We start from the raw sequence: 26,220 nt of genomic DNA, 5'->3' as shown, positions 1-26,220 counted from the left end.
ATGAGATAAGGCTCGCCAAAGTGTTCTGATATCAGAAAATGACTCTGCTTAGTGTTGTGGTGTTCTTTGGTGTTATCTCTAACAAAAGTGTACTTCAAAGAACTTCGCTGCAAACGATAAGGCAAAATAAATATTTAGCAAAAGTGATTCGGATGTTAAAAGCATCAAATAATATGATTTAATGATTAGAATCTAAACAAACACTCATTAAAGACTCAAGGCATACTGTGTGTTGTCTTGTTTTTCTTTTTTAAAATAGCAAATGTGACAAATATATAGAACTCTTTTTGTCAGAACAAAAAATGTAAAGGCCACTTTTGCACTTTTTTTTTGTTTTGTTTTTTGCATTTAGTGGCAGTTAGGAAGCCGGTACTTAATGATCCTAAAGCATGAAATATATGAAGCTACTAAACCCTGTAAAGATAAAAAGACTTATGATTTAAAGAACGCCTAGAGAAACGGGACAGAATGGCACTGATGACAGGCTAAGCATGATGTGCTCCATTTTTCAAAAGTGTGTTAATGGCGGCTCTGTGGATTCCTACAATCAGGTCTCAATTGTAAGTCACTCAGAATAAAAGCATCTCCTGGTGAGTAAATGTAGAATATAAATGCTGCATTTGAACAAGCATTTTTTAACATAATTTTCTAAACAGTGCATTATTATCTAACTTCTAGAACATTTCTGAGGTTTTATCATCTCTTTTTTTTTCTTTTTTTAAATAAGTTTTTTTTTTTTTCCTTCTCGTGTCTTATTGTGACTTACGCATACACACATAAACCGCCAGTCAAAAGTTTTGGTTACTCTCAGATTCTAAAGCAATTCTAAATGAATACTTTATCAAAAGCATGCTCAGTTGGAAGCCAAAGCCTTTACGTATGTACAGTAGATAAAAGACTGATGGACAGAGCTACTCTCTCTCTTTCTCTTTCTCTCTCATTTTTTATACTGCTTATCCTGTACAGGGTAGCACGGAGCCTGGATCCTGTCCCAGGGGACTTGGGGCATGAGACAGGATACGCCCTGGACGGTGTGCCAATCCATCACTGGGCACACAAGCACACACTAAACAGAGTTACTGTAAAACGTAAATATGCTGTATGAATCAAATACCTCATTAGATTAAATCTAAAATCGTCAAAGATTTAAAAGCTAGGATATTTGAACTGTAAGGGATGTTTAAGTCAAACCGGTACTGTTGATTGTGCTGAATAACAGAACACGGTTCTGGGAGTGAAAACTCCCTTTATTTTTCTTTATAATCCCCAGCTACACTAATGCACTTATCCCAGTGTTTCACTAGTGCTTGGACACCATCAAGGTAGAAAGTTCTCTCAGTCTGCCGGATCCATGATCGGACTGCTTGCTTCACTTCACGTCTGAAACGCCAGTCTCCCAGGAACTCTTTTGATAGCCCAAACATGTAGAAATGTCTTGGAGTGAAGTCAGGACTGTACGAGGGATGTGGAAATAACTCCCAGTCGAGTTCCTGTAAGGTGCAAGTGGTGTTGGTGAATGATTGCATGTACAGTTCAAACAGGCAGATGCGTCTCTTTTACCAGCTGGTGACAAATTATGTCAGCTATTCCACTCGCTGAATGTTTTTCAGACCAAGAGTCTCATTGTACTGTATTTGAGGATGTCTGTAAACATCGATCAGGTTTACGCCTTTATTTACAAGAATTTTCATCAATATTCCCAGTTTGACTTGCACGGCCCGTGTAAAATGCTAAGTTCAGAGATGCTTGAAGCCTCAGTCTATGTGCAGTGTGTCGTTGTCTCTGTCAGCCAGTTAAGCAGTCAATGTGCGATCACTAAAATATTTTCATTCTTGTCAGATAAAAATTGCACTTTGATCTCAATTTGGTCAGCATGTCAAAGCATTTTTCCAAGCTTATATCTTGTTAAATGCACATTTCAACAGACTGCACTTATCTTTCTTTTTAATACTTAAGCACTGTAATGATGATGTTCATCTGCAACAGATGTGTGGCCACAGCTTGCTCGCGTATGTTTCGTTTGGACCCGTAATGAATGTTGGAGAGTTTGCAGTCTGCTTTGAGCCTCGCTCAGATTTCTGATATGTGTACTACCGATAAGATTATGTACTGGATGTTGCTGTGGGTTTCTCCGACAACTTCTGCAAAACTGAGAAAAGAAACAAACAAGCAAAAATAGTAAGATAAAAAAACAGCTAAGCTTATTTATTCATGCCTGTAAAAATAATTAAATTAATCTCTTAAAAAAAACATTAATATATTTGACCTTGGCATGGGAACTTTATGATCACACCAGTAATTGATGAAGCAAGTGTTGACCATTTAACTTTCTGTCTATGTGTGCAACATTACAGCAACAAGCCACAGAGAAGCAGCACAGGACGCAACAAATACATTTTCTTCAACTGTAGGCATAGCTGTCTGGTTTCCTAGGGCGATTGGCGATGCACCACAAAAGGATTAAAGAAAGGATTTTATTAGTGCCCAAGTACTATAACATCAGCCCTATTAGAGTACATCATAGTGTGTGATATGTGAAGGGCCCCTCTTGTTCTTCTGAGGATTATTAGGACCCTATTGTTTTTTTTAAGGATTTTTCCCCAACTTTTGGGGCTTTTGGGGGGTCTTAACGTGCTCAAAAACTCATGAAAATTAGCAGGCAGGTGGAATCTGCTACGATCAGGATGCCTGAGAGTCTAGGCCCTTACATAAGATTTTGTGTATGGGATGCAAAAGCTCATACATACTTGCACGTATGAACATAAAACATGGTACAGATTGCCATGGGCTTTACTCAACAGGACGTCAGTTGTTTTGGATTGTTTGCAAAATGCACCCAATGGATTTTGATATACTCCTCCTAGGGTATTCAAATGATCACCAACAAACTGGGCCTGTGTGATCTCAATACATTGAGGATGAAGAATTGCGAAGGGATTTTTGATATCTCAGACAGGTCTGCTGTGACAATGTCTTAAACTTAAAGTGGTTATAGTGGTTTGTGTGACATTATATAAAATAACATCACATTAAGTGACATCATATGAGGGCAGGGGTAGCTCAGTGGTTAAGGTGTAGGACTACTGATTGGACTATTCCAGGTTCAGTCCCCAGCACCTTTGTTGGGCCCTTGAGCAAGGCCCTTAACCCTCAATTGCTCAAATGTGTAATGAAATGAAAAAAAAAAAAAAAGCCCTGGATAAGGGCGTCTGCCAATTGCCGTAAATGTAAATCATATTCAGTGACATCACATTGTTATGCTTTCTTCCAGCATCTGGGGCTTTTTTAAGGTTTAAAAATAAAATTCCCCCTTTTCTAAAATTATGTCCTAATGGTATTGGTATGTCCCCTTTAAATGCATGTGCCCGTGGCATTGGACGGGGGTGCTTGGGCCCGCTCATTGTTGCTTGCAGCTATATTTTTGGTTTGTTTTTTGTTTAATCACATTAGCTGTCAATGTTACTACAGCCTGCATTTTTTTTTAAACGTTCAGCACTCTAGGGCACTCAAGAAGGACTTGCACTAGCATGCTTTCATTATATGTGTGTGCTACAATTCGCAAGAGCAGCAAGCTAGCTGGCCTCACAATCAACATGGCTAATGTTACCTCATCTTAGAGCAAATCGATCATGTATTTAAGAGAGAGCACAAGCACAGACAGTTACCGAAGTGAGGAATATGAAACGTGTGTCAAACAAAAAAGAAAGAAACAAGAGAACACCAGGGCAGATATGGAAAACTGCCAAGCTAGCCGAATAAAGATTGAACATTGCTACACATGTGCTGGATGATGCTCAGACGATTGCAGCGAGAAAGCACAATGATGAGGCTGATAAAAATCAGGCACATTACATTAAAAATATTAGAATGTGTTAAATATTGTGAAAATATTTTTAACAAATATTTCATAAAATAAATGCATTAGCTAGCGAAGCACAAAAATTGGGAAGTTTGAATTTGTTACAATCTGCATACGTGTATTTTAACTAGAACGATGGAAAGATTCTTGCACTTTTTTCATCACTTCCAAATCGCTCCTGAAAGGGTGTACAAAGAAATGAAATGCTCTTGTGGACGCTGTGTTTAACTGCATGAAAAGAACAGCTATGACTTAGCGAACTTAGCGAATCTGAATTAAACATTTTTGACAGTAATTTTTTTTTTTCTGATTTTGTCTGCAGTTGTTTAAGCTTTAAATATTTTATCTCACTTTTTTTAAGTCTAGTTATGTGGCACTACACCACCTACAAAATTTTCCATCAGCCTTCATTGATTGTAAGTAATTAAGCTATGACACGGCAACATGCTTAATTGTAATGATTGACCCATGTGCATATGTGGTCTGACAGTAAAAAAAAAAATAATAATCTGGAAAACTTTTAAAGCATAACCATATTTACATCTTATCCTGTCAAAATTAAATCTGCATAGAGAAGATGAAATGAAAGTCTGGAAGGAAGTAGCAGAGATTTTTGGTTTCTACCAGTAAGTGTATGTACAGTAGCTAGTCGGCCAAAACATGGGGCCGGTGCTAAAAAATGTCTCAATGTAAATTTTTAGATAGGATCATATAACACCATTTTACATCATACCTAATGCTTCTTATTTTCTGACCCATGCTTCGTACTTTGTAAATATGCATAAAACTTTTAATTTTATTAGATAAAAAAAATATAATAACAATAAACATTTGCTAGAAACAATTTTATGCGCTTTTATGTCTCTATAAAGAACTTTTTTCACATGAAAAGACCTAAACCTGAAAAAGGGTATTAATCTAAAATGCAAAATGGTGAAGATATTGCAACATGTATTTGACCTGGTAACGGACACTACAATTTTTTTTTGCTTTCCTTTTTTTTTATCAAAATCCAATTTAAGAAACAATGCTGACAGGCCATATGCTTCTTAAAGCTTTAACCAATTTTGGTATCAAAACTCATTGCATTTTAAATGATTATTGTTTGAAGCTAAACAGTATGACGCTGAAAAATGGCCATTTTTGCGACACATATAAAATCATCTCTGCAAAACGGCAGAAGTTAGCAATTTTTAGGGAAGCAGATCGGTCACTTCCAATGTTCAATACACTTCAGAAGTAGATTCTTTGGCTCACACTTTTTTTGTATTATATGTATACCATAAAAATAAATAAATAAATAAAATCAGCACCAATACGTTGCCAAAGACGTTTTCTTTTTATAGTGCTATGTATTTTATCCTTCTCCTTATGCTTTAACAAACTACAAACTACAAGTGACTTGTCGCTTATTACTGCAGTTTAACAAATACTGTCATTTCAGCAAACTTTTATGTCATTTGGCTGGTGATTTTATTACGACCTGTTAATATTATGGCAACAGACTGTTTGAGTGGGCATTCACTGAAGAGTGATAAATCATAAAGTCTGTGAGAGTGGAGAAAAAGAGTGAGGGAGGGACGTTGTGTGCCCTCTTCGAGTGTACTGCAGGGAGATTGGCCTTTCCTGCTGTAGGAAACGAGGGGAGGGGTTGCTTTGAGGGAGACAGAGAGAGAGAGAGAGAGAGAGAGAGGGGAAGGCACCGCTCCGAAGGTTTCAGGAGATTCAGTCATGTGCTTTCCTGTTTCGCTGGGAAAAAGTGGGGTATGTGATTCCACGCCCTCAACCATAATGGTGGAACGCTGGCTTCGAGACTCTCTCACCTCATCTCGTTGTCTCGTGTCCCTATGTTCCCTCTCCTCCTGCCTTTTTTTTTTCCCTGTCTGTGTCCTGTGTGTTCAGAAAGCTATTACTCTGTTCACCAACCTTTGCTCTGTCCTGTTCTCGCTTTCTCCCTGTCTGTCTGTCAGCATGTAGAGAGCTGCTCGCAGAGTTCAAGGACAGGAAGCCCAATGCGCTGGTGCAGGTGGCCGTGCTGGATGCTCACGAGCAGGGAATCATCGCCTATGCCTGCACCGAGGTGGTGGAGGTACGACCACACACACACACACACACACACACACACACTTCTCTCATTTTGAACGACTAGAGTTTTTAACACCATACCCTGAAAAGACTTTGAGATTATGAGTACATGCCAGATGCTCAAAAAACACAGATTAAAATTTAACTTTGTTTATGTGTCTGTATATATGTATGTGTGTGTATGTGTGTGTGTGAGTGTTATGAGAAAGAATCCAAGATTTTTTTTTTAGGCCCTGTATATTTTCTCATGCTGTCTTAGGTTTTCACTGACACGCAGGCTCGGTTTTAACTTCGTGCCTCAGTGCTGCAGCTCCTCCATCTAAATCACACCCCCTGTTGCATTACACACATCAGACACCCACATCCAGACCACATAACATCGATTATTAATTATATACCAGTGAACTGGTGACAGTATCAAGGGCACCAAAGGCACAACCATGCACACAGCCCGGCACACACGGAGTTAGTCTCAGTAAGCAAAGAGACCCAGGCTCCCTACACCGTCTCCAAGTTAACTCCGCTAACAAGTCCGATCCAACCAGAGAACTCACAGCACTTGGTGCCAGACACCAAGCACGCACATGCCCGGAGATCTTCTGGAGTCACAGGGGGTCCGAGTGGCCAGAGCCTTCCAGTGGCACAAGGGGAAACCAAAACCTCTGTGGTTATATTGGTAATGTTTTTTTTTGTTTGGTTTTTTTTACCAGTTTTTTTTTTCCAGTAGCAGTCACTTCAAGGTTAAAGAAGCCCTAAGTAATTCAAATTTTTTATTATTATTATTATTATTATTATTATTATTATTATTCACACTGATAAAAGGACAGAACATTTCAGCTTAAAGGTGTTTTTTTTTATGTTTCCTGACTTTTTGCGACTATAGATAGATAGACAGATAGATAAATAAATACTCGGCCAAAAAGCAGTATTTGTGCTGATTTTTTTTTTTTTTTTTTGTTATATGTATAATACGTAAAATGTGTGAACCCAAGAAGCTACCTCTGAAGTTTATGCAACATGGAAGTGACCGATCTTCCTTCCATAAAAATGTCAAGTTGCTAACTTCAGCTGTTTTGGAGAGAGGATTTTATGTAAACCCCAAAAATAGTCATTTTTCATAGTTATACTGTCTCACTTCAAACAATAATCATTTAAAACGCAAATTATTCGTATTTCTTTCGGATACTAAAATTTGGAATAAGCTTTTAGTATAAAATGACCAAAATGAAGAATTTTTCTTCCCCCGAAAAATCTGTAGTGTCCGTAACCATCTCAAATTTATGTTACAATATCTTAAAAATTTCAATTTTAGAATGATACCTGATTTTTTCAGGTTGGCCAAGTTTCATCTGAATGAGAATTAAGATCATTGAAAGATTTGAATAAAAAAAAAAAGTTACAGACACTACAACATAAATATATTAACATAAATAAACATAAACTATTATAAAAAAAAATAGTGTTTTATGAATCTATCTGAAAATTCAAAAAAACTTTTTTCACCTACAGTAGGCGAGACACTTTTTAGGACCAATACGATGTTTTGGCCGTCACTTTATTGATCCCGAAGTAAATTCTCAAATATACAGAAGCAATAGAGAGAGTAACACAAAGACAAGTTGTGGATGCAATACTAAGAACAAAGAAAAATATATATAGGAAGCCTATAAATAAACCACAAGTAAAAAAAAAAGTTAACTAATAAGTAAAATTAAGTTAATTGCAGTGCAACCTTGATGTGCAATTATATGTGTGGCAAAGTGACAACAGTGCAAATGGTAATGATTGTGCAAAGAACAGCATGAAAATGACAATGGAAAGTCTTTGCATAAAGGCAAAATCTGTAATAGTGAGAGTAACTGAGCGAACCCTGAAGCTGCCAGATGCGAGATTTACGCGGGTAGCTTAGTGATGTATATTGCAGAAGAGCACTAAGCCTAGAAGAGTCCTGTGCTAAGAAGGAACCTTGAGAAGGAAAAAAAAAAAGTTAGGGGAGGTCTTGGGCTCCAACAGATGGGCTACAGTCATTATGCATCTACAGTACAACATACTGTAAGGAATAAAACACTCGGGAACTCTTGCAAAGGACTCAGTGAAGTGATGTGTGACGCGGTTTGGAGCAAAAACCCTGCGACTTCAGTCCGCTGCTCCAGAAATGCTAAGAGTCGCATTGATCTACACCTGGGAATTATCCCGTACAGCCGTCAGAGCTGCTGCTATAGAAAATGACTCCGAGCCTCCCGACGAGTCAGAATCGATGGGACTGTGGTTTACAGACTACTATAGCACCATAACACACTCGTTCAGCTGCAGTGAGGACTTTCTCGTCTCAGTCGTATTTCTTCCCAACAGCTGGTCATGCCCTTTGCCCTGTTAGGAAACACCGGTTCTCTCTCTCTCACACACACACACACACACACGTTATTCCACACCCCCAACCCTCCTCACTCTGATGTTCTCCCTCCCTCCTTTCGTCCCTCCTTTTCCTCCACCACATGGGCTGTCTGTCCCTCATGAGTGCACAAAGAAAACTCTATTCCCCTCTAAATGAGATTTGCCAGAGGAAAGAGCAAGCAAGAGAAAGAGAGAGAGAGAGAGAGAGAAAGAGAGCTTCTCGTAGGTCTACTCAAACTCCAGCTAAGCTGTGTGTGTGTGAGTACGTGCACTGGAAACTCATGATAAACGTTAATGCTAAATTGGGCATCCACTAATCAGACAGCAGCTATAAAGCACTGATTGGCTTAGTGTTAGCATTTCAGCACACCATATCATATGGAAAGACTTTAAGGGCAGCCTGGACTGACTGTGGACTGAGTAGCCAGTGGACATGGGCTTATGTTTTGGAAGGCCTAAGTGGAGGGTAGGTGAACTTTACATGCTTGAAGTGATCTCTTTGCTTGTGATCTACTGTTCTCACCTTTCACTTTTATTCACACATGAGCCCTTTTTCCATTCAGTCACTTGCCATGTGATGGCCTTTCTTGTTCCTACAGTATGACCTTTCTATTCTCCATCACGCTTCTACAGTAAGTCACGACCTGCGCTTCATAATTTATTGTTGAACTTATTGTTCAAGTCCAAAAAGGCCACCAGGGGTTCACGAGCTGGACTAAAAAAAAATGTAAAAGTTTTGGCTCTGAATCACTCCAACAGCTCAATAACTAAGACAAGAGCACCATCGTGTTATTTCAAATCCTTTCAAATGCTCAACAGTGCTCTCAATTATAAAATTATATTTCATTATTTAACTTTTTTCATTACAGACCAAATCAAGTATCCTTTAGAGCATTTTTTTAAATTATTATTATTATTATTATTATTATTATTACAGCTGTATTGGAATAAAGAGAAACAGAGAGTATCGGACGATAATTTTTGCTCTGCTTGATCTTTATAGGGCTATAATCCATTCAGTGGAGGTGAGTGGGTTGCTTGTTTTTTTTGTTTTTTTTCTAGTTCAGCTCAAAAAGACATGAGGCTTGTAATGTGCAATTTTCTTCTCTATTGGCCGGTGGCTGTCAGTGGAGACGCCGAGCTTCCCCTTGTGTTATCGTTCAGTATGGAATGTGGCTGCAGCTGCTGTCTAACTTCTAGGCTTAAACCACATGCAAGCAGTGTCTGTGTGTGGTGTGTGTGTGTGTGTGTGTGTGTGTGTGTGTGTGTGAGAGAGAGAGAGAGAGAGAGAGAGAGAGAGATTGCCATTTGTTGGGTTTTCCACTAGGGGAAACCAGCAGCTGAGTCTTGTTTTTGAGCCTGAGTGGATGATGACAGCCTCACGTTCCTCATGACACTTTCTTCAGCTCGCAGGCTTCGTTCCTGCTCCGTCATAAGTCCCACCAATGACCCAGGGTGTAGAATTTCTAAAAGCCTTCATGAACCATTTGAGATCGTCAGTACAGTCAGACGCTCTTAGCTATTTATGGCATTTCTGTTTCCCTGATGGAGCGGAGTGGTTAGCACGCAGCAATAATAGGTGATAATACTCACTGCTGGTGTCTCGGGAAATGTCAACTGAGGCGAAGATGTTAAAGGTTTCCGTGTCAACTAATGTGATGGAGGTGATGGAGAATTTGTGTTTAGTTGTTATAGCTTGATCATGAATCTGTTTGTCCCTGGAGGGAAGAAGGAAAGCACGAAGGAAAGAAAGAAAAAAATATGTAAGTCTATGAAGGAAGGAATGAAGGAGAGAATAAATAAATAAATAAAGATTGTGAAAGAAGAAGAAAGTGGAAGGAAGAAACTTAATCATGAAGAAGAAAGGATGGGATAAAAAAAAGGAAATTATAAAGGAAGCTAGGAATTATGGAAGAAAAGAGGAAGGAAGGAAAATTATGAAGGAAGGAACGAATGAACGAAGCAGATCATGAAATTTAATGAGAGGAAAATGGAATAAGAAAGAAAGACATCAAGAAAGTAAGAAAATTATGAAGAACAAAGGGGATGAAGGGGAAATTATAAAGTAAACTTAAGGAAGGAAGAAAGGAATAAGGTAAATTATGAAGAAAGGATGGAAGGGAAATTATAAAGGAAGGAAGGAAGGAAGGAAGGAAGCAGACCATGAAAGGAAAGCAAATTAGGAGGCAATTAAAAATAAGGAAAGAAATTATAAAGAAGAAAGAATGGAATGAAGGAACAAGTTATAAAGTAAGCATGAATGAAGAATAAAAGGAAGGAAGGAAGAAGAAGAATGTAAATTCTGAAGACATGATGGAAGGAAGGGAAATTATGACGCAATGAATGAAGCCAGGAACAAAGCAGATCATGAAAGAGTAAAGGAAGGAAATAAGAAAGAAGAAAGATATGGAATGTAGGAAGGAAATTATAAAGGAAGCTAGGAGTTAAGGAAAAAAGAAGGAACATTAGGAAGGAAGAAAGGAAGGAAAAAAGGCCAGGAAGCCATAGACTCATGCAGCTCTTGTCATGATACCAATATAACACACCGCGTTTCGGGTAATATTTTCTCAGACCTCCAGCTTGATGGATAAACACGCTTTTATCTGAACATCTGGAGGGTTCAGGTTCCTCTCAGGACCCAGTGCCCTCAGTTCTATAAATAACGTCGTACCAGTCGCCATTCTGGAAGTGGGATTTTCCAACCTGTCTAATCACTGCGCACCCCTTCCTCCTCACCTCACACACGGGGTACGAGTGGCCAGACATTTATACATTTCAACAAACCCAGTTCAGTAGTCATTCATAGTTTGAATGGATGGATGGATTAGTTAATAACCACATGAAACAATTAATACCTTCATAAAGACATGAATTAGTTACTATGGTAAGTAAATTTGAGAAAGAAGACAAGAAGTAAGCATGTAGGGAGGAAAGTTATTTAAAAAACTAATATACTTAGATAAAGGAGAGAAAAGTAAAGGAGGTGGAAACAAAAAACAAATAATAATAATAATAATAATAATAATAATGTAGGAAAGATTTTTAATTACATACGTAAGTTATTAAATAGGAGAAAGAGGGAGGAAACAATTAAGAAAGGAAGGGAGGAAGCAATTAGGTTATTTAATAATTAAAAAATTAAAGCATGATGAATAAAGGAGAAAGGAATGAAGGATATTAATAATTATATAATTATTATAATTATTATATATTTAATAAAATAACTAAAAAAATAATTAGGTAACCATTTTTGATTAAAAGAAAGTATGGAAGTGAAGGAAAAGAGACGAAAGGAAGAAATTTGAGGGATGAAAGGAAAGATGGAAATCATGCAAAATCATGGAGGAGGAGAGGAAAGGAGGGAATTCAATTGTAAGGGAAGAACAGAAGATAGAAAGTAAAAGAAGGAAATTAAAGAAGGAAGGTAGGAAGATAGGAAATCATGCAGAAAGAAACATCTAAGCATGAAAGAAGGAAGCCAAGATGAAAAGACAGATGGAAGATAGGAATGAACAGAGGTATTGCTAGATATAAAGCTCTGCTGGAGCACCGGCACTCAAGTGTCACACTTTTTCCCTTGAATATCTGTTTCATGTATAAAATGTGTTAATGTGCTATAGGAACTTCTGCTTCCTGCTAGCTTCTTACTGTTTCTGTGTACCTCGTCTCATCTAAAGAGCGCCAATAGTTTTATTAATATGGATATATCATTTATTAAAACTTCCTTTAGTTCCATTGTGGTATCATGCGTGTGTGCATGCATGGCAGTGTGTGTGTGTGTGTGTGTGTGTGTGTGTGTGTGGGTGTTGTAACCGGTGAAGTGCAGCCCAGATACACCTAACCGTGTAAAACAAGGACTGTAAGGTGTGTCTCAGCTTGTATTTTAGATTCTACTGTCTTGCTTTGACATTGTGCATTAGAACTCATGAAGTAATGGAAGGAAGGAACTCATGACATAAGGAAGGAAGGAAGGAAGGAAGGAAGGAAGGAAGGAAGGAATGAAGGAAAGGAGGAAAAAAGAAGGAAAATTTTTTTTTTTTTTTAAGTGATGAAGCCAGAAACACAGCAGATCAGTAAAGGTAAGGAAATAAGGATTAAATGAAGGAAATAATAAGAAGAAATATGGAATGAAGAAAAGAAATTATAAAGGGAGCTAGAAATTATGAAAGTAAAAAAGAAAGAAAAAACATTAGGAAGGAAGGAAGGAAGGAAGGAAATTTATAAAAGAAGGAAAAAGGCCAGGAAGGATCATAAATTCATATCATGCAGCACTTGTTATGATACCAAACAACACATTGTGTCTCCGGTAACATCTTCTCAGACCTCCAGCTTGATGGATAAACACGCTTTTATTTGAACATCTGGAGGGTTCAGGTTCCTCTCAGGACCCAGTGCCCTCAGTTCTATAAATAACGCCTTACCAGTTGCAGTTTTGGCTTGTGATCTGTTTGTACATTAGTGCTGGAAAGAGGGATTTTTCCAACCTGCCTTATCACTCCGCTCCCCCTCCTCCACACCCCACAGGAAGGAACTCACGATCTAAGGAAGGATGGAACTCATGACATGAAGGAAGGAAGGAACAAAGAAATGAAGGAATGAATGAAGGAATAAAGGAATGAAGGAATGAATGAATGAAGGAATAAAGGAATGAAGGAAGGAAAGAGGGAAGGAAGGAAGGAAGGAAGGAAGGAAGGAAGGAATAAAGGAATAAATGAAGGAAGGAAGGAATGAAGGAATAAATGAAGGAATGAATTAAGGACTGAAGGAATGAAGAAAGAAAGGAAGGAAGGAAGGAAGTAATAAAGGAATGAATGAATGAAGGAAAGAGGGAAGGAAGGAAGGAAGGAAGGAATAAAGGAAGGAAGGAATGAAGGAATACATGAAGGAATGAATTAAGGACAGAAGGAATGAAGAAAGGAAGAAAGGAAGGAAGGAAGTAATAAAGGAATGAAGGAAAGAGGGAAGGAAGGAAGGAAGGAAAGAATAAATAAAGGAATGAATGAAGGAAGGAAGGAATGAAGGAAGGAAGGAATAAAAGAAGGAATTAATGAAGAAATAAATGAATAAATGAAGAAATAAAGGAATGAATAAAGGAAGAATGAAGGAATTAATTAAGGAATGAAGGAATGAATGAAGGAAGGAAGGAAGGAAGGAAGGAATAAAGGAATAAAGAAATGAATTAAGGACTTAAAGGAATAAAGAAATTAAGAAGTGAATGAAGGAAGGAAGGAAGGAAAAAAGGAATGAATAAATGAAGGAATGAATGAATAAAGGAATGAATGAATGAAGGAATTAATAAAGGAAGGAAGGAATGAATAAAGGAAGGAAGGAATGAATAGAGGGAAAAGGTTCAAAAGGAGTAAGTATCTACAGTAAGTAATTATTTTAAAGGAGGGAAAGATAGAGAAAGGAAATAAAGAAACACGATCAGGGGCCACATAAATAAAACACTGTCAATAATAAAACTGATGATATATGATCTACAGTTTATTCCTCAGGCCTCTACATACAATCTTTTCTGACTTAAGCCTTTACACACACACACACTAGTCTGGGTTTTACATTGTCATTGAGCAAAACAAATTGGCAGATAGTCCTCACTAAACTTTTTTCTGGCAGACGGTGCTAATTGAGCTGTGTGCTCAGGCAGTCAGAACACACTGAGTGCTCAGTGCTGAGTGTGTTGAGACTCTTGTCAATGCTGCATGACTGCTTGGCTCATAAAAACTTGACAGCACACTTCACACACATCTGTTCTACCAGACTGATGAAAGAAATGTAAAACCCTGGAGAAATGATAAAATGCTTGGGAAGAATCGAGAAATTGCATACATTGAAAAAATGTATATCTATTATACTGTATATTGAATTATGTATAATCATAAAAGACTATGAAATGTTGGTTTAACCCAGTTTGGTCTTTTGACTTAGTCAATTTTTGCATAAAATCTAGTTCTCTAAGACACATGACACCACATAGAGTAGATATAACAGAACATATGGACACATTCAAAGGACAGCATCGTCCTATCAGACCCCCACGACTGTGTATAAAGTGAATCCAAGCCAATCAGTTGTGTTCTCTTGGACTGCAGTCATGTTGATGAATACCTTTGGGAACATTTGAACTTGGCATATTAAACTTTAAGCATTATGTAAGCCTAAGCATACCACTCAGGAGCAAATGTTCAGTTTGCAAATTACACCTGGAAAAAGGAGAATACTCAGCAATCCTTACACAAAAGTTAGGATTAACCATAAAGACATGATGTGTCAGGAGAAATCAACAGTGGACCCGTCCTGATCAAATCCTGCACATTTGTTCCAGTGTTGTGGTGTAGGTGATCCGTTCCTCTTACACTATTTACTCCTTCTTCATTATTTTTTTCTCAGTGTGGTTGTATTGTGTAGCTGTCTCCTTGGTTTTATTTGTCCGGAAAGAATCGAGCAGTAACCATGGATAGAAATGAAATGTACCAAAGGCATTCAAGTCGGACTGCGACTTTTGATTGTGCAGAATAACAGAACACAGTTCTGAGAGTAAGAACTCCCTTTATTTCTCTATATAATCCCCAGATACACTAATGCACTCATCCCAGTGTTTCACTAATGCTTGGACACCATCAAGGTTGGACGTTTCCTCGGTACACCAAAGCCATGATCATGATCAGACTGCCTGCTTGACGTCTGAAACGCTGGCCTCCCGGGATCTCCTCTGATCGCTCAAATATGTAGAAATGGCTTGGGTCAAGGTCAGGACTGTACATTTACATTAAGGCATTTGGCAGATACTCATATCCAGCGCGACCAAGAAAAGTGCTTTAAGGTCTCCATCGATAAATATACCCTTATACTGATTCACTTGGTTACTGACTAGTAGTACCGTCAGTCAAACACTGTTGGGATTTTGTTTTCCTTTAACCCACATACGGATAGGTCTTAAGTCATTGTTTAAAGATTGCCTGTGCCTTAGTTGTATAGACATCTAGAGGAAGTTGATCAGTCGATCCCTGAGATACTGTGGGACAAGTCGAGCAGTGCTGGAGGTTCAGAGGGAATGTTGTGTGATGTTGTTGTTTGGTAAATGGGGGATGTGGCAATAACTCCCAACCGAGTTCCTGTAAAGTGCAAGTGGTGTTGATGAATGATTGTCTGTACAACCCACACAGGCAGTTGCATCTTCTTCTTCTGCAACTTTCTTGGATTTTCAAGGACCCCTCCCCGTTCCGCAATAACATTTTCAAGCGTTGTCCGGTCCACGGTAATCAAAAGGTTGGGGACCACTGCCTTAGAGCACAGTGACACTATTGTTTTGCATACCTGTATCGCAGTTAGGTAGCAGGGTTAGCCAGGATACAGCACCCCTTGGAGGGGATAGGGTAAAGAGTCTTGATCAAGGGCTCAACAGTGGCAATTTGGTGGTGCTGGGGTTTGAACCCCTAATCTTTCGATCATTAATCCAGGGCCTTAACCGTTTGAGCCACCACCACTGTCAATCTTCTGTTGTAAATGTGGGGCCAGGGGTAGCTCAGTGGTTAAGGCATTGGACTATGGTTCGGAAGATCCCAGGGTTAAACCCCACAACCACCAAGTTGCCACTGTTGGGCTCTTGAGCAAGGCCTTTAACCCTCAACTGCTCAGATGTGTAATGACATAAAAATCTAAGTTGCTCTGGATAAGAGCGTCTGCCAAATGCCTAAATGTCAATTGCTTTTACACCTTCAATCATGATAAATTTCATAACAAGTCCCAGTTGTCCCTTGTACAAGGCATGGCCAAAAAAATCCAGCGCTCTGAGACGAGAGAACGGAGAGCGCTTACAACCTTCATCTTCTTCTCTTTACATGGATAAAAGAAGGGCTGCTTCTTCTTTTTATTTTACAATCTAATTTATAGTCATATTAAAGTTAAGTCTATAAACACCAGTTTAACAAGCTGACATAAAAATAGGTTAGTTTAAAGGGTCCTACATTTGTCTTCAAGGTGTTTCGTCACAAAGGGAAATAGCAAGATAAAACTCATACACTGTATTATCAGTTTATTAGCCACGCCAATAAACTAGCGGATCAGATTTATACAGCCCCCGCCAGCCACCCCCCCCCCCCACCTTACGTACAAGACGTTTAATGGGGGGATGTTAAATAGGACAGATGTTAATGGTTTTCTGGTTGCTCGTAATTAAGTTAGATTTCTGTGCAAAAGTTACAGTACAGCTCGTCGTTGTTCTGTTGTTACAAAATCCTCGTTACAAAAGATAGGAGGATAGGAGCGGTATAATCTGTCTTTCACCTGTTAATCACAGCAACATTAGACAATAATGAGTGTCTACAAGACCAAAAGTATGTTGAGACCTAAACACACGCTCCAAAATATAGTGGAAAACCTTCCCAGGAAAGAAGAGTAGAACGGTGACGTGGGAGAAGAATTTCATAGGTTCTTAAAAAACCTCTGTGTTGGTCATGTGCTTAAAAAATAAAATAAAAAATTGCCCTAAAAGACAGTCTCTCTTTTCTGGCTCTGAGCTCATCCAACTCTTGTTAGCGTTCTGTCTGTTTTCTTTTCTGTTAAGCCTGGAACGCCATTTTTACTGTAGTACTTGCCAGTGCTTAAAGCGAAGCACGTCAGCAAAAACAGGCAAACCATAAAAAAGAGAGAGAGAGAGAGAGAAAGAGAGAGGGGGGGGGGAATACAGAAATTAAACGCACAAATGAAAATTCGGTCTCAGCTCATTTGCAAGGACAAAAGTACAAGGATGAAGTACAGGTGGAATAGGTGATAGGTGTATGGCAATAAAAAAAAAAAAATAATGAGCCCAAATAGGAAAGAAAGATAGAGGGAGGAGGTGGAAATGAGAGAGAGAGAGAGAGAGAGAGAGGCAGTGAGTCGAAAAGCTAATATTTGTCTCGTCTCTAAAGAAATGTGTAAGCAGTTTGGTGGTGACTGGAGATTAAATGATGTTCTGTGTCGAGGCTGAGTTGAAAGTTGTGTGTGTGTGTGTGTGTGTGTGTGTAGTCATCTTTGGCCTAAAGATTTAAAGAGCTGTAAAATCTGCCAGAGTACATTAGTTTAAAGCACATTTTACAGCCATGTTGAAAACATTTACAAAGAGTACGAATTCAGGTGTGTGTGTGTGTGTGTGGGTGTGTGTGTGTGTGTGTGTGTGGACTTTTATACTGTATGTCGAAACAATTATGCAAACCAGGCCGTCTTGTTAAAATGAAAAAAAACCTTACATATTACAGTATGAAAAAGTCATAAACAGATGTTGTACTTATAGACATTTATGGCAATCAGTTTTGCACGTGTGCGTGTGTGCGTGCGTGTGTGTGTGTGTGTGGCAAGAGAAGTATTCAGCTCTCTTAATCTGCTGCACTTAGGGGGAAAATCCCCTTCTATAAATGTCTCCATGTCTCTCAGAGGAGACGAGCGACCCATGGGATTTGACGTCAAACCCTCACCAGTTTAAGAAAAAAATCTAAAAAAAAAAAAATAACATAAAGACTAAATGTGTGTGTGTGTGTGTGTTTTCCTGTCTGTGGATTATGTGTTTATAGTCTGAGCATATGCATAATTAAGTGTGTGTGTGTGTGTGTGTGTGTGTGTGTGTGTGTGTGTGGGTTTAGAACAAGTTGGACGTTTTGGGATATCTCTCAAATTGTTCCTCCACCCCTTTGCTTTCCTACCAACCACACACACACACACACACACACACACACAAACACAAACACAGAGACTCAGCTCAGCATTTTTTTTTTTTTTATGTACTTCAGCCATTAGTGGTGAGGAGGGTCCATTAAGCTGACTACAGAGCTGTAGAACAGATTCCCTGCTGCACAGTAAACAGCAGAACAGCAGAAACCCAGGCAGCTTCACTGTTCCCTTTGATTTTGGACGATTTAACCGGACCGTCCTCACATCCATCATCTGGCCCGGGGGTGCGCCGTGTGTCCGCTCTCTGTCTGCTGCAGGCATGCTGGTGAGTGCGTCGTGACCTTAGAGTTGGCGGTGGTGGCACGTTACTGCAGCTTTCACAGGGCGTTCAGTGAAAGAGGAAAGAAATTCAGCCTGTGAGGGTTTGCTTCTATGTGAGAGGAAATTGAACAACATGAGAGAATGTGTGTATAGAGCAAATGCTAGCTTTTATTATTGGTTTGTTTGTTTATTCATTCATTGTTGGATTTGAGATTTATCTTCAACATCTGACTGCCTTTGATGAAAACTTTAGGAAACGGATGCTGTTTGGTCCATGTTCTGCTGTTTCATGCTTTATAAGGGTGTATTCTAGATTAGTCTTTTTTTATTATTTTTTTTATATTTACTTATGCACATGCAAAGAAATCCATGTTTTAAATCATACTTTAAGTCACATAAAGAAGAAAGTTTATTCAAAATAATTTACTTTTAATTGTGCAGAATAACAGAGCACCGTTCTGAGAGTAAAATCCCTATATAACCCCCTAATACACTAATGCACTTATCCCAGTGTTTCATTAGAGCTTGGACACCATCAAGGTAGATCTCAGAACGCCGGATCCATGATCGGACTGACTGTCTGATTCATGCTTGAAATGCCGGCCTCCCAGGAACTCCCTTAATGGCCCAAACATGTGCACCAAGTTCTGGACTGTATGGGAGACGTGGCAAGCTGAGTTCCTGTGAAGTGCAAGCGAATGATGATGGTGAATGATTGTGTCTACAGTTTCCACGGGTAATCTGTTGATTTCAAGGATTAAGCGTTCTACTCGCGTGCACGACTGCAGAGGGCTCAGAGCCTCTGAGGTTGGAACTGCCAGGCAGGAGGTCTAGAGGAAGACCAAAGAGGAGATTTATGGATGCAGTGAGAGAGGACATGAAGTTAGTTGGTGTGAGAGAAGAGGATGCAGAGGATAGGGTTAGATGGAGGCAAATGATTCGCTGTGGCGACCCCTCAAAGGGAACAGCCGAAAGAAGAAGATTCAGGGTAATTTCAGACATCACAAGTCCTTGTTTGACACGAACGCTCTTAGTATGACAGAAAATGTATTTTAGTTGCAAATGCTACGTGTGCATTTTCACTTTTTTCTAAAATAGCACTTTATTTATAGTACACTATTTGGGTTTTAGGGTATAACACCAGTATATTATAACGTATAGAATGAGCATATTTAGTAAGCATTAATATATGGTAGTTAATCTTGTAGGTAAGAATTATATATATATATACAGAGGTACAGGTAACATTTAAAATCCCTCTGTCTTCACCATCTAAATCTTGACTTTAGAATATATGGTCATGATGTAAGTATTTCTGTTCTGTTTTGTTCAGTAGCCCTGTTCTGGCTGTTCTGCTGCCTGTCTTTACCCTGTCGATTTCTTCCAGTCTCCAAAACACTGGAAGCCCTAAAGGTGAAGAAAAAAATGTGTGTAACATCAATAAACGGATAACTAAATAGACAGACTGCACAGCTATTGATCCCGGCTTGACTAATTGCAGATCTGCTTTTGTCCACAGACTTTCGAAGCGTTATCGCTCCCAAGACGGGATATTTTTCACGTAGATGGCTTGTAGTAGTGTTTTCTAGATATTTTGATCTGTGTATATGTGTGTGTGTTGTGTGTGAGTGGGTTGGGTTTGTGCGTGTAATTACTGCTCATTACCCCCCTTTGCGCCATCTCTCAAAGATCTTGTGTTCCTGACACACCCCATGCCCTGAGGAAGTGCCAGAATAAATGCTTGCTTCCCCAGAGAAAAAGGTCCCGGATTGGTCAGGATGCGCCATGTATGCCCACATCAGTCAAGCATGGGATTCTGGGAAACTGATCAGAGGCCAGCTCTCAGAGGGAGCAAGGTTTTGAAGCATGAACAGATGCTGTGTTGAGCCGGAGTGGATTTAGGTTTTATCACAGTGGGGTGCCCATGTCTCTCCACTGGAGGCTCTTCGTGTTTTTAAGTCGTCTACATAAACAGTCGCTGAACAAAATTCTCGTGTAGCTTTTCATGCTTGTCCCTCTTCACCACACCAAAGACAGATTGTAGCCTGATTTTGTTTTTTTCCCCCCAAAGACCTTCTGTAAATGAACTGCCTATTTCTACTCTCAGACAGAGCGGCCCTGTGTGCACAGCTGTTGGCTCGCTCCGCAGCCCATACGTTTCCGAGACCCTTTCTCACATCCTTCATGTTGTCTTTTCTCTCCTGGCAGGGAACAAGAGACCCCCTGTTCCTGACTGGTGTGAGTTTGTCTCCTGATTGGCCCGTCTGCGAGGACAGCCTCATCAAACTCAGCGTCTACGATGTGAAGGACAAGCACCACCAGATGGTAAGTAGCACCAGAGCTGTTTTTGTGCTCATGCTGAGAAGAGTTCCCTTCAGTGAATCCTTACTGAGGAAATGAAAAGACTTCATTTAAATGCTTTAATGTACTTTTTTTCTCCCCCTATTTCATGTGGCAAGCATGTTCCAGTCCTTAAATAAGCCTTCACAGGTGTTTAACTGAATGCGCCTTGTGACTCCAGACTGTTGAATATTGAACTGGCTTAAACGTTGAAAAGGCAACACATATACGATTATATAGGTTCTATTCTTCATCACTAAGCCATGATATGAAGCAAGTTTGCATGACCACTTGTTTATGGATTTGAAAAAACGAATATTCATTGAACAAGGCGCAGGATTTTATACCCATACTGCCACGTTTTTGGTGACAATTGCACTGTTGTCTCACACATACAGGGTTCTCCTCTATGTGTTGTGTTTATAAAAAAGTTTGCAAGGTCTCCACCTACTTGGTGTCTTCCCACTAGTTTCCTCCCAAAGACATGCAGGGAAGAACAAATTTCCGGTTTTGCACATGTGCCCCATTCAGTTTATACCCTGTCTGGTGCCCGAAATTTCCTGAGATAGGCTCCAGGCCCCTGGCAACACGGCACAGGATACACAATATACAGTAGATGATAGATATACAGTAGAGATGTGGTGGTACTGTATGTCTGTACCGGACCCCAAAAGTGCACAGTTTACATGGCAACAGTTTGTTTTAGTATTTTATACAGTATAGCACATGGTTCAGCACTCAACATTTTTAGAGATAATGTGCCATGAAATCAAATTTTTACCACTCATGTTCTTCCTTTTTAACTTTTAATATATACTACAAATATAATGTAAAAGTCTCAAGCCCCTCTCATTTTTTCATATAAAATTGCTTTAAGTTTGCAGGAAACAAGTGTTTTACTGTGCCAGGCTGCAAAGTGCCTAAAGATACAATAAAAAAATAGGTTGTTTATGTAACAACCCCAGCAGCGACCTCATTTCCCCTCTCGTCTGTTCCAACCACTCAGTATTTAGCCTCAGCTGTATACTAATCATCTGTCATTATCTGTACCCGTTTTTCACTGGTTCATACCCTAAGTTAGATGTTTTTTAATGCTTGAATGATTTATAGGTTACTGTGTGGCTTAACAAATAAAAAGAATCTGGTCCGGTCCAGGGAGTGATTAAAAATGAAAACAAAAAAAAAGTCCTTCAGTAAGCCTGGAGAACTATTTCTCAAGCCAGCATTAAAAAAAAAAGTCTGGAAGCTTTGCAAGGAAAGTATAAAGACATTAGGGTTGGCCCAAGTACTGTATATTTCCACGTCCATAAAGATTCCTCTACCAAAATCCAGTTCCGAACTTTTATATTAGATTCATAACAGTTAAATTCCTGACAGTTTTTCACAGAAATCTGATCCACTTTTTTCCGATAGGATCATCACACTGATACCAGGACACCTCTTAAATGAATCCTGACCTATGCATCTTTATTACTCTAGAGACAAAATATACCTGTTATTGTGTACAAGGTGTAAAACAAGCTCTTTCATCACATACCAAGTTCCAAATTCATCACATACAGAGTGGATCAGAACTGTCACTGCAAATATGCATGCCCTCGATGGAATAGTTTTACATGCTTGTTTACTTGTTCATTTTAATTAACCTTGGGAACAGTCGGAATGAAGCTGCGTTAAGGAGAGGGTCCATGTCTAATGTACCGACGTTCTAATCAAATAGATGCTCTTGAGGTCGTTATGCTGGAGAAATATATTGCAGTCTTCACCTCGCATAAGGGTTAATTTGATTTTATTTATGGCTATGATAGCTGTCTGGAGAAAGGCCTCTGTTGCTACAGTATCGCAGACGATCTGCTTTTCCTAATTGGATCTTTAATTACAGCTACACCTATTACTACCGACTGATGTGTTAGATGTGGGCTTTGAAATGGCTTTATGGCCGTTAAGTTCAGCACGGGAGATGTCAGAGATGCGGGTCTTAATTAGATGGACAGTGTTAATAGATGGCGTTCTGCTCGATTCAGACTCAATGGTCCAGCGTGCACAAGCACCCAGCTTAGTTTGCCTCCAGTTTCCTCTAATCTAACAGGAAACACTCCCTCCTGCTCTCTGGGAAGCGTAACCTTGTTTGGCCTCTGCAGTGCATGTCTAATGAACATGAGTTTGTTATTAATGTCTCATTTCTGGGACTGACGGTGCAGCCAGGCTTTGCAGTCATTATGCCATGTACACGCTACTATGAACAGCACTCATGTACATGAATAATATGTAATTTTATTACATATTATTTCACTTTATTACTACGTCTTAGCGTTTGTTAACTACAGTAGATTCTGTACTAGTCTATGTTTAATCATATTCTTGCTTTTGTATGAGGATCCATACTAGATAAAAAACATTCATAGGTAAAACAATGATTTTTAAGATCCAGTAAGTCTTATTATGATGCTCTATACCTATGCAAGGGTATGACATCAGTTGTTCCTGGTCTCTTGGCTTCTCCCGGCAAGGGGTTGCACAGCGGACTACCTGGTACCATACAAGCTTGACACAGGTTTTTACACCAGATGCCCTTCCCGACGCAACCCTCCCATTTTATTCAGACCGGCACTTCATCCAGTGGCTGGGGTTTGGAATCGAACCTGGGCCTTCTGCATGGCTGGTGAAACACCTACCACTGAGCCACCAGTGTTGAGTGATCACCAGTCCGGCTTTTATACGTTGCTACAGCATAATAATCAGAATATTTGCGAGCACTACTACTTTTTTTGTGCCAGTTGTGCCCAAACACAGAGGTAATACAGTATATAAAGGTCCCCAGAGAAATGCAAGTCCAACGCTGGAGCAGGTGTCACCTTTTCATCCATGATTCCATTGTTGCCAGTTGGTTTTCCAACTCGTTTAAGAGAAAATAAAGTAATAAAAAGAATAAAAGTAATAGTGCACAGTTAACAGTTCTAGCTGAGGTACTTCTTGTTTTTTTTCTGTCGAGTGACAGCTAATGATCTGAGACAGTCAAGAACGTCTTATTGAGACAAGACCAGCTTGGCATTCAGTCAAATTGTGGTGTTCAGTGTGCTGCGTTTCTTGACATCAAACATCAGTGCCAAGAACAAAATTAAGTCAGATTGTAGGATGAGACAAGCTGGATCTTGGCCAAATCAGTGACATCAGTTTACCTTCTTTCGTTTAAATGCTCAATCATTTTGTTTACTTTGTTGGTACCATATACACTGATCAGCTGTGCAATTAACATCACCAGATGAATTCAATAACAGTGATTATCAGTTATATACCAGTGACACGTATAACTGGTGGCACCTTTACATCTGATCCAACAGAAAAGACAAAGCAGCACCAACTTCTGGAAAAAGGCATGAGAAAAACGCACCAGAACACCAGTGCACTACAGCGTGCCGCATATGGGACTTGGCAGGCAAAGAGTTCGAGTTTGCTAATCCAGCCTCCTTAATTCCCCAGATCTTATTCTGTACGAGTATCTATGGAATGAGCAAGCCCGATCCATAGAGACAATACTCAACTACTCAGAGCACTCAAAGGATTCACTGCTAACGTCCAGGTGCCAGACACCACAGCACACCCCTGTAGAGGGCCAGAGCTGCCCATTCGGCACAAGAGAAACCTACACAACACTGGCCTTAATTCTTTGTGTTTTAATGTTTTTCTTAATCTTAATCTTAATCTAATCAGGTTCAATGGATGGTGTTTTCAGCTCACAGCACCAGTCTCCCTGATTCAATCCTGAGTGTGGATGTGTGTGGATGAGCATGAGTTTCCCAAGCTCTTCCTATTGTTGTGTGGGTTTTCTCCAGGTTCTCCATTCAGTCCACCATATACTGTACGAACAAGTTCCACTCCAGAGAGCTTGTTCATAAAACCATTTATATTACACATATATATGTGTGTGTGTGTATGCCACATTGTGTGGGGAAAGTGGATTTGTCCACTTTAAGTCGATTTAAAGGAAAAGTACAGTTTTTGCTGCATGCTGAAACATTGGATGTCCTGGGATCCCCACAATCAAGGAATTTGATGGCAGTCCATATGGAGCTTTATGAGGGTTTTAACTGCTTCATTTCCAGCGGTTGATGTGGCATCAGTGGTCGCTCTCTGTCTGCTCCAGCAGACATGATACGTTTACAGAACACTTTGCCTCAGAGCCTACAAGTGTCATCAGCTGTGATGTGTTTGCATGGACCCCTTTTTGGATCAGAAGGCTATTGGATCAAAACGGTATGCGTTTTGAGACAGTATCATTTATAAAACTGGTTTCTCCAAGCTGAACACCTACAGGCTCACTAGCCTTTTTAAGATGATGACTATACTTGTGGCGCAGCAAGTGACCTGAAAAAGAGTCGGCTTGCCAAACTTTATACCCTGCATTTGTCTGACAAAAGACCAAAGGAGTTTTTATATATATATATATATATATATATATATATATATATAACTTTCTCCATCCAGTGTTTTAACATCCTGAACAGAGCCTTTGCGCTTCATGCTTCATCTGAGCACCATTTCCTTTCCGCCTGCAGCTCTGGTGCTCAGCATAGCAAGCTCGCATGAATAAGTGAGCCTGCTGAGTCTGCATGAATAAGTGAGCAGGATGAACAAGAGGCAGAGAGAGAAGAGGGTGCGAGGGGTCTGATTGTAGAGAGGGCTTCTTAATGCTTTGGGACGTGATAGGGTGGAAAGTTCGACAGTCCTGGTCAGCAATTCTCCTGGGTTGAGAAATGGTGCATCATGGGAGAAGAGCTTGCACGCTTCCATTGCTGACCTTCTAAAGTTTGCTCGAGGGATTTCACCTGATCTGTGTGGTCTTATCTGGAGATGAAGAGATTTTTTTTTTATAGAGAGACTGTAAACATCTGTATACCTGTGTAGCGTGTCGTGTGTAGTTGTATTTCCTGCATTACACTCATAGCACCGAAAAGCATTTATTTCATTTTCTTTAAGGTTCAATTAGCAAATTAGCTCCTGGCCTGGCACAAACGCATAAAACACTTAACGGGGCTATATATTATTCGCAGTTAGATTGGAGAATGCAAAAGAGATGAGGATAGGAAATAAGAAAGAGGGAATTAAAAGAGAAGAAAAGAGGCATGTGGTAAATGCTGATAAGATTTCTCATCCTTTTAGTGCTCATTTACCTCCCATAGGGAGCCGTTAAAACGTCAAGACTATTATCGGCCATGCAACTTGTTGTCAGTAGAAAGCAATTATCCACTGTCCGCTGCTTTAATGAATGTGTCACGGCTGCCCGTGGAACGGTATCATGGGTAATCATACAGTAATTTCTCTTGTCTCCGAGTGTGACTGAGCTGTTTTAGAACTGTGTGCTCTCGGCCTCACGCTGCGCTTATTTCTGATGCACCACCGCTGCGCCGCTTACATGAGCCAGAACAGGAGCCACAACAAGCATTCGGCCATTGTCAAGTTAAAAGACGAATGTGTGCGGATGCACTCTCTAGAGTACAGAGAGTGCCTTTTTTAAGTACCTTCAATCAAAGTTAACATGCTTTGCACGCTTACAAATTTGTCATTTGCAT

General features: G+C 39.6%; 1 protein-coding gene across 6 annotated transcripts in view; it reads left to right on the top strand.

Annotated features, from left to right (window-relative positions):
- inpp4b (inositol polyphosphate-4-phosphatase type II B) overlaps positions 1-26,220 on the top strand; it is a 259,010-nt gene that overhangs the window by 40,930 nt on the left and 191,860 nt on the right. For 4 of the 6 annotated variants that reach the window (XR_008361055.1, XM_053502915.1, XM_053502917.1 and 1 more), the window contains exons 3-4: positions 5,830-5,948; positions 20,519-20,635. Coding sequence is in view for 5 of the 6 variants with exons in the window: in XM_053502915.1 (XP_053358890.1) it covers positions 5,830-5,948; positions 20,519-20,635 (236 nt within the window). In the remaining variant the exon portion in view is untranslated. Of the gene's footprint in view, positions 1-5,829; positions 5,949-8,639; positions 8,805-18,181; positions 18,315-20,518; positions 20,636-26,220 lie in introns of those variants that run through there. The other 2 variants (XM_053502918.1, XM_053502919.1) reach the window with 2 other exon arrangements.

Source organism: Clarias gariepinus, chromosome 8 (genome assembly GCF_024256425.1).
Source record: "Clarias gariepinus isolate MV-2021 ecotype Netherlands chromosome 8, CGAR_prim_01v2, whole genome shotgun sequence".
Lineage (NCBI taxonomy): Eukaryota > Metazoa > Chordata > Actinopteri > Siluriformes > Clariidae > Clarias > Clarias gariepinus.
This window is presented reverse-complemented; position numbering and strand designations above follow the sequence as displayed.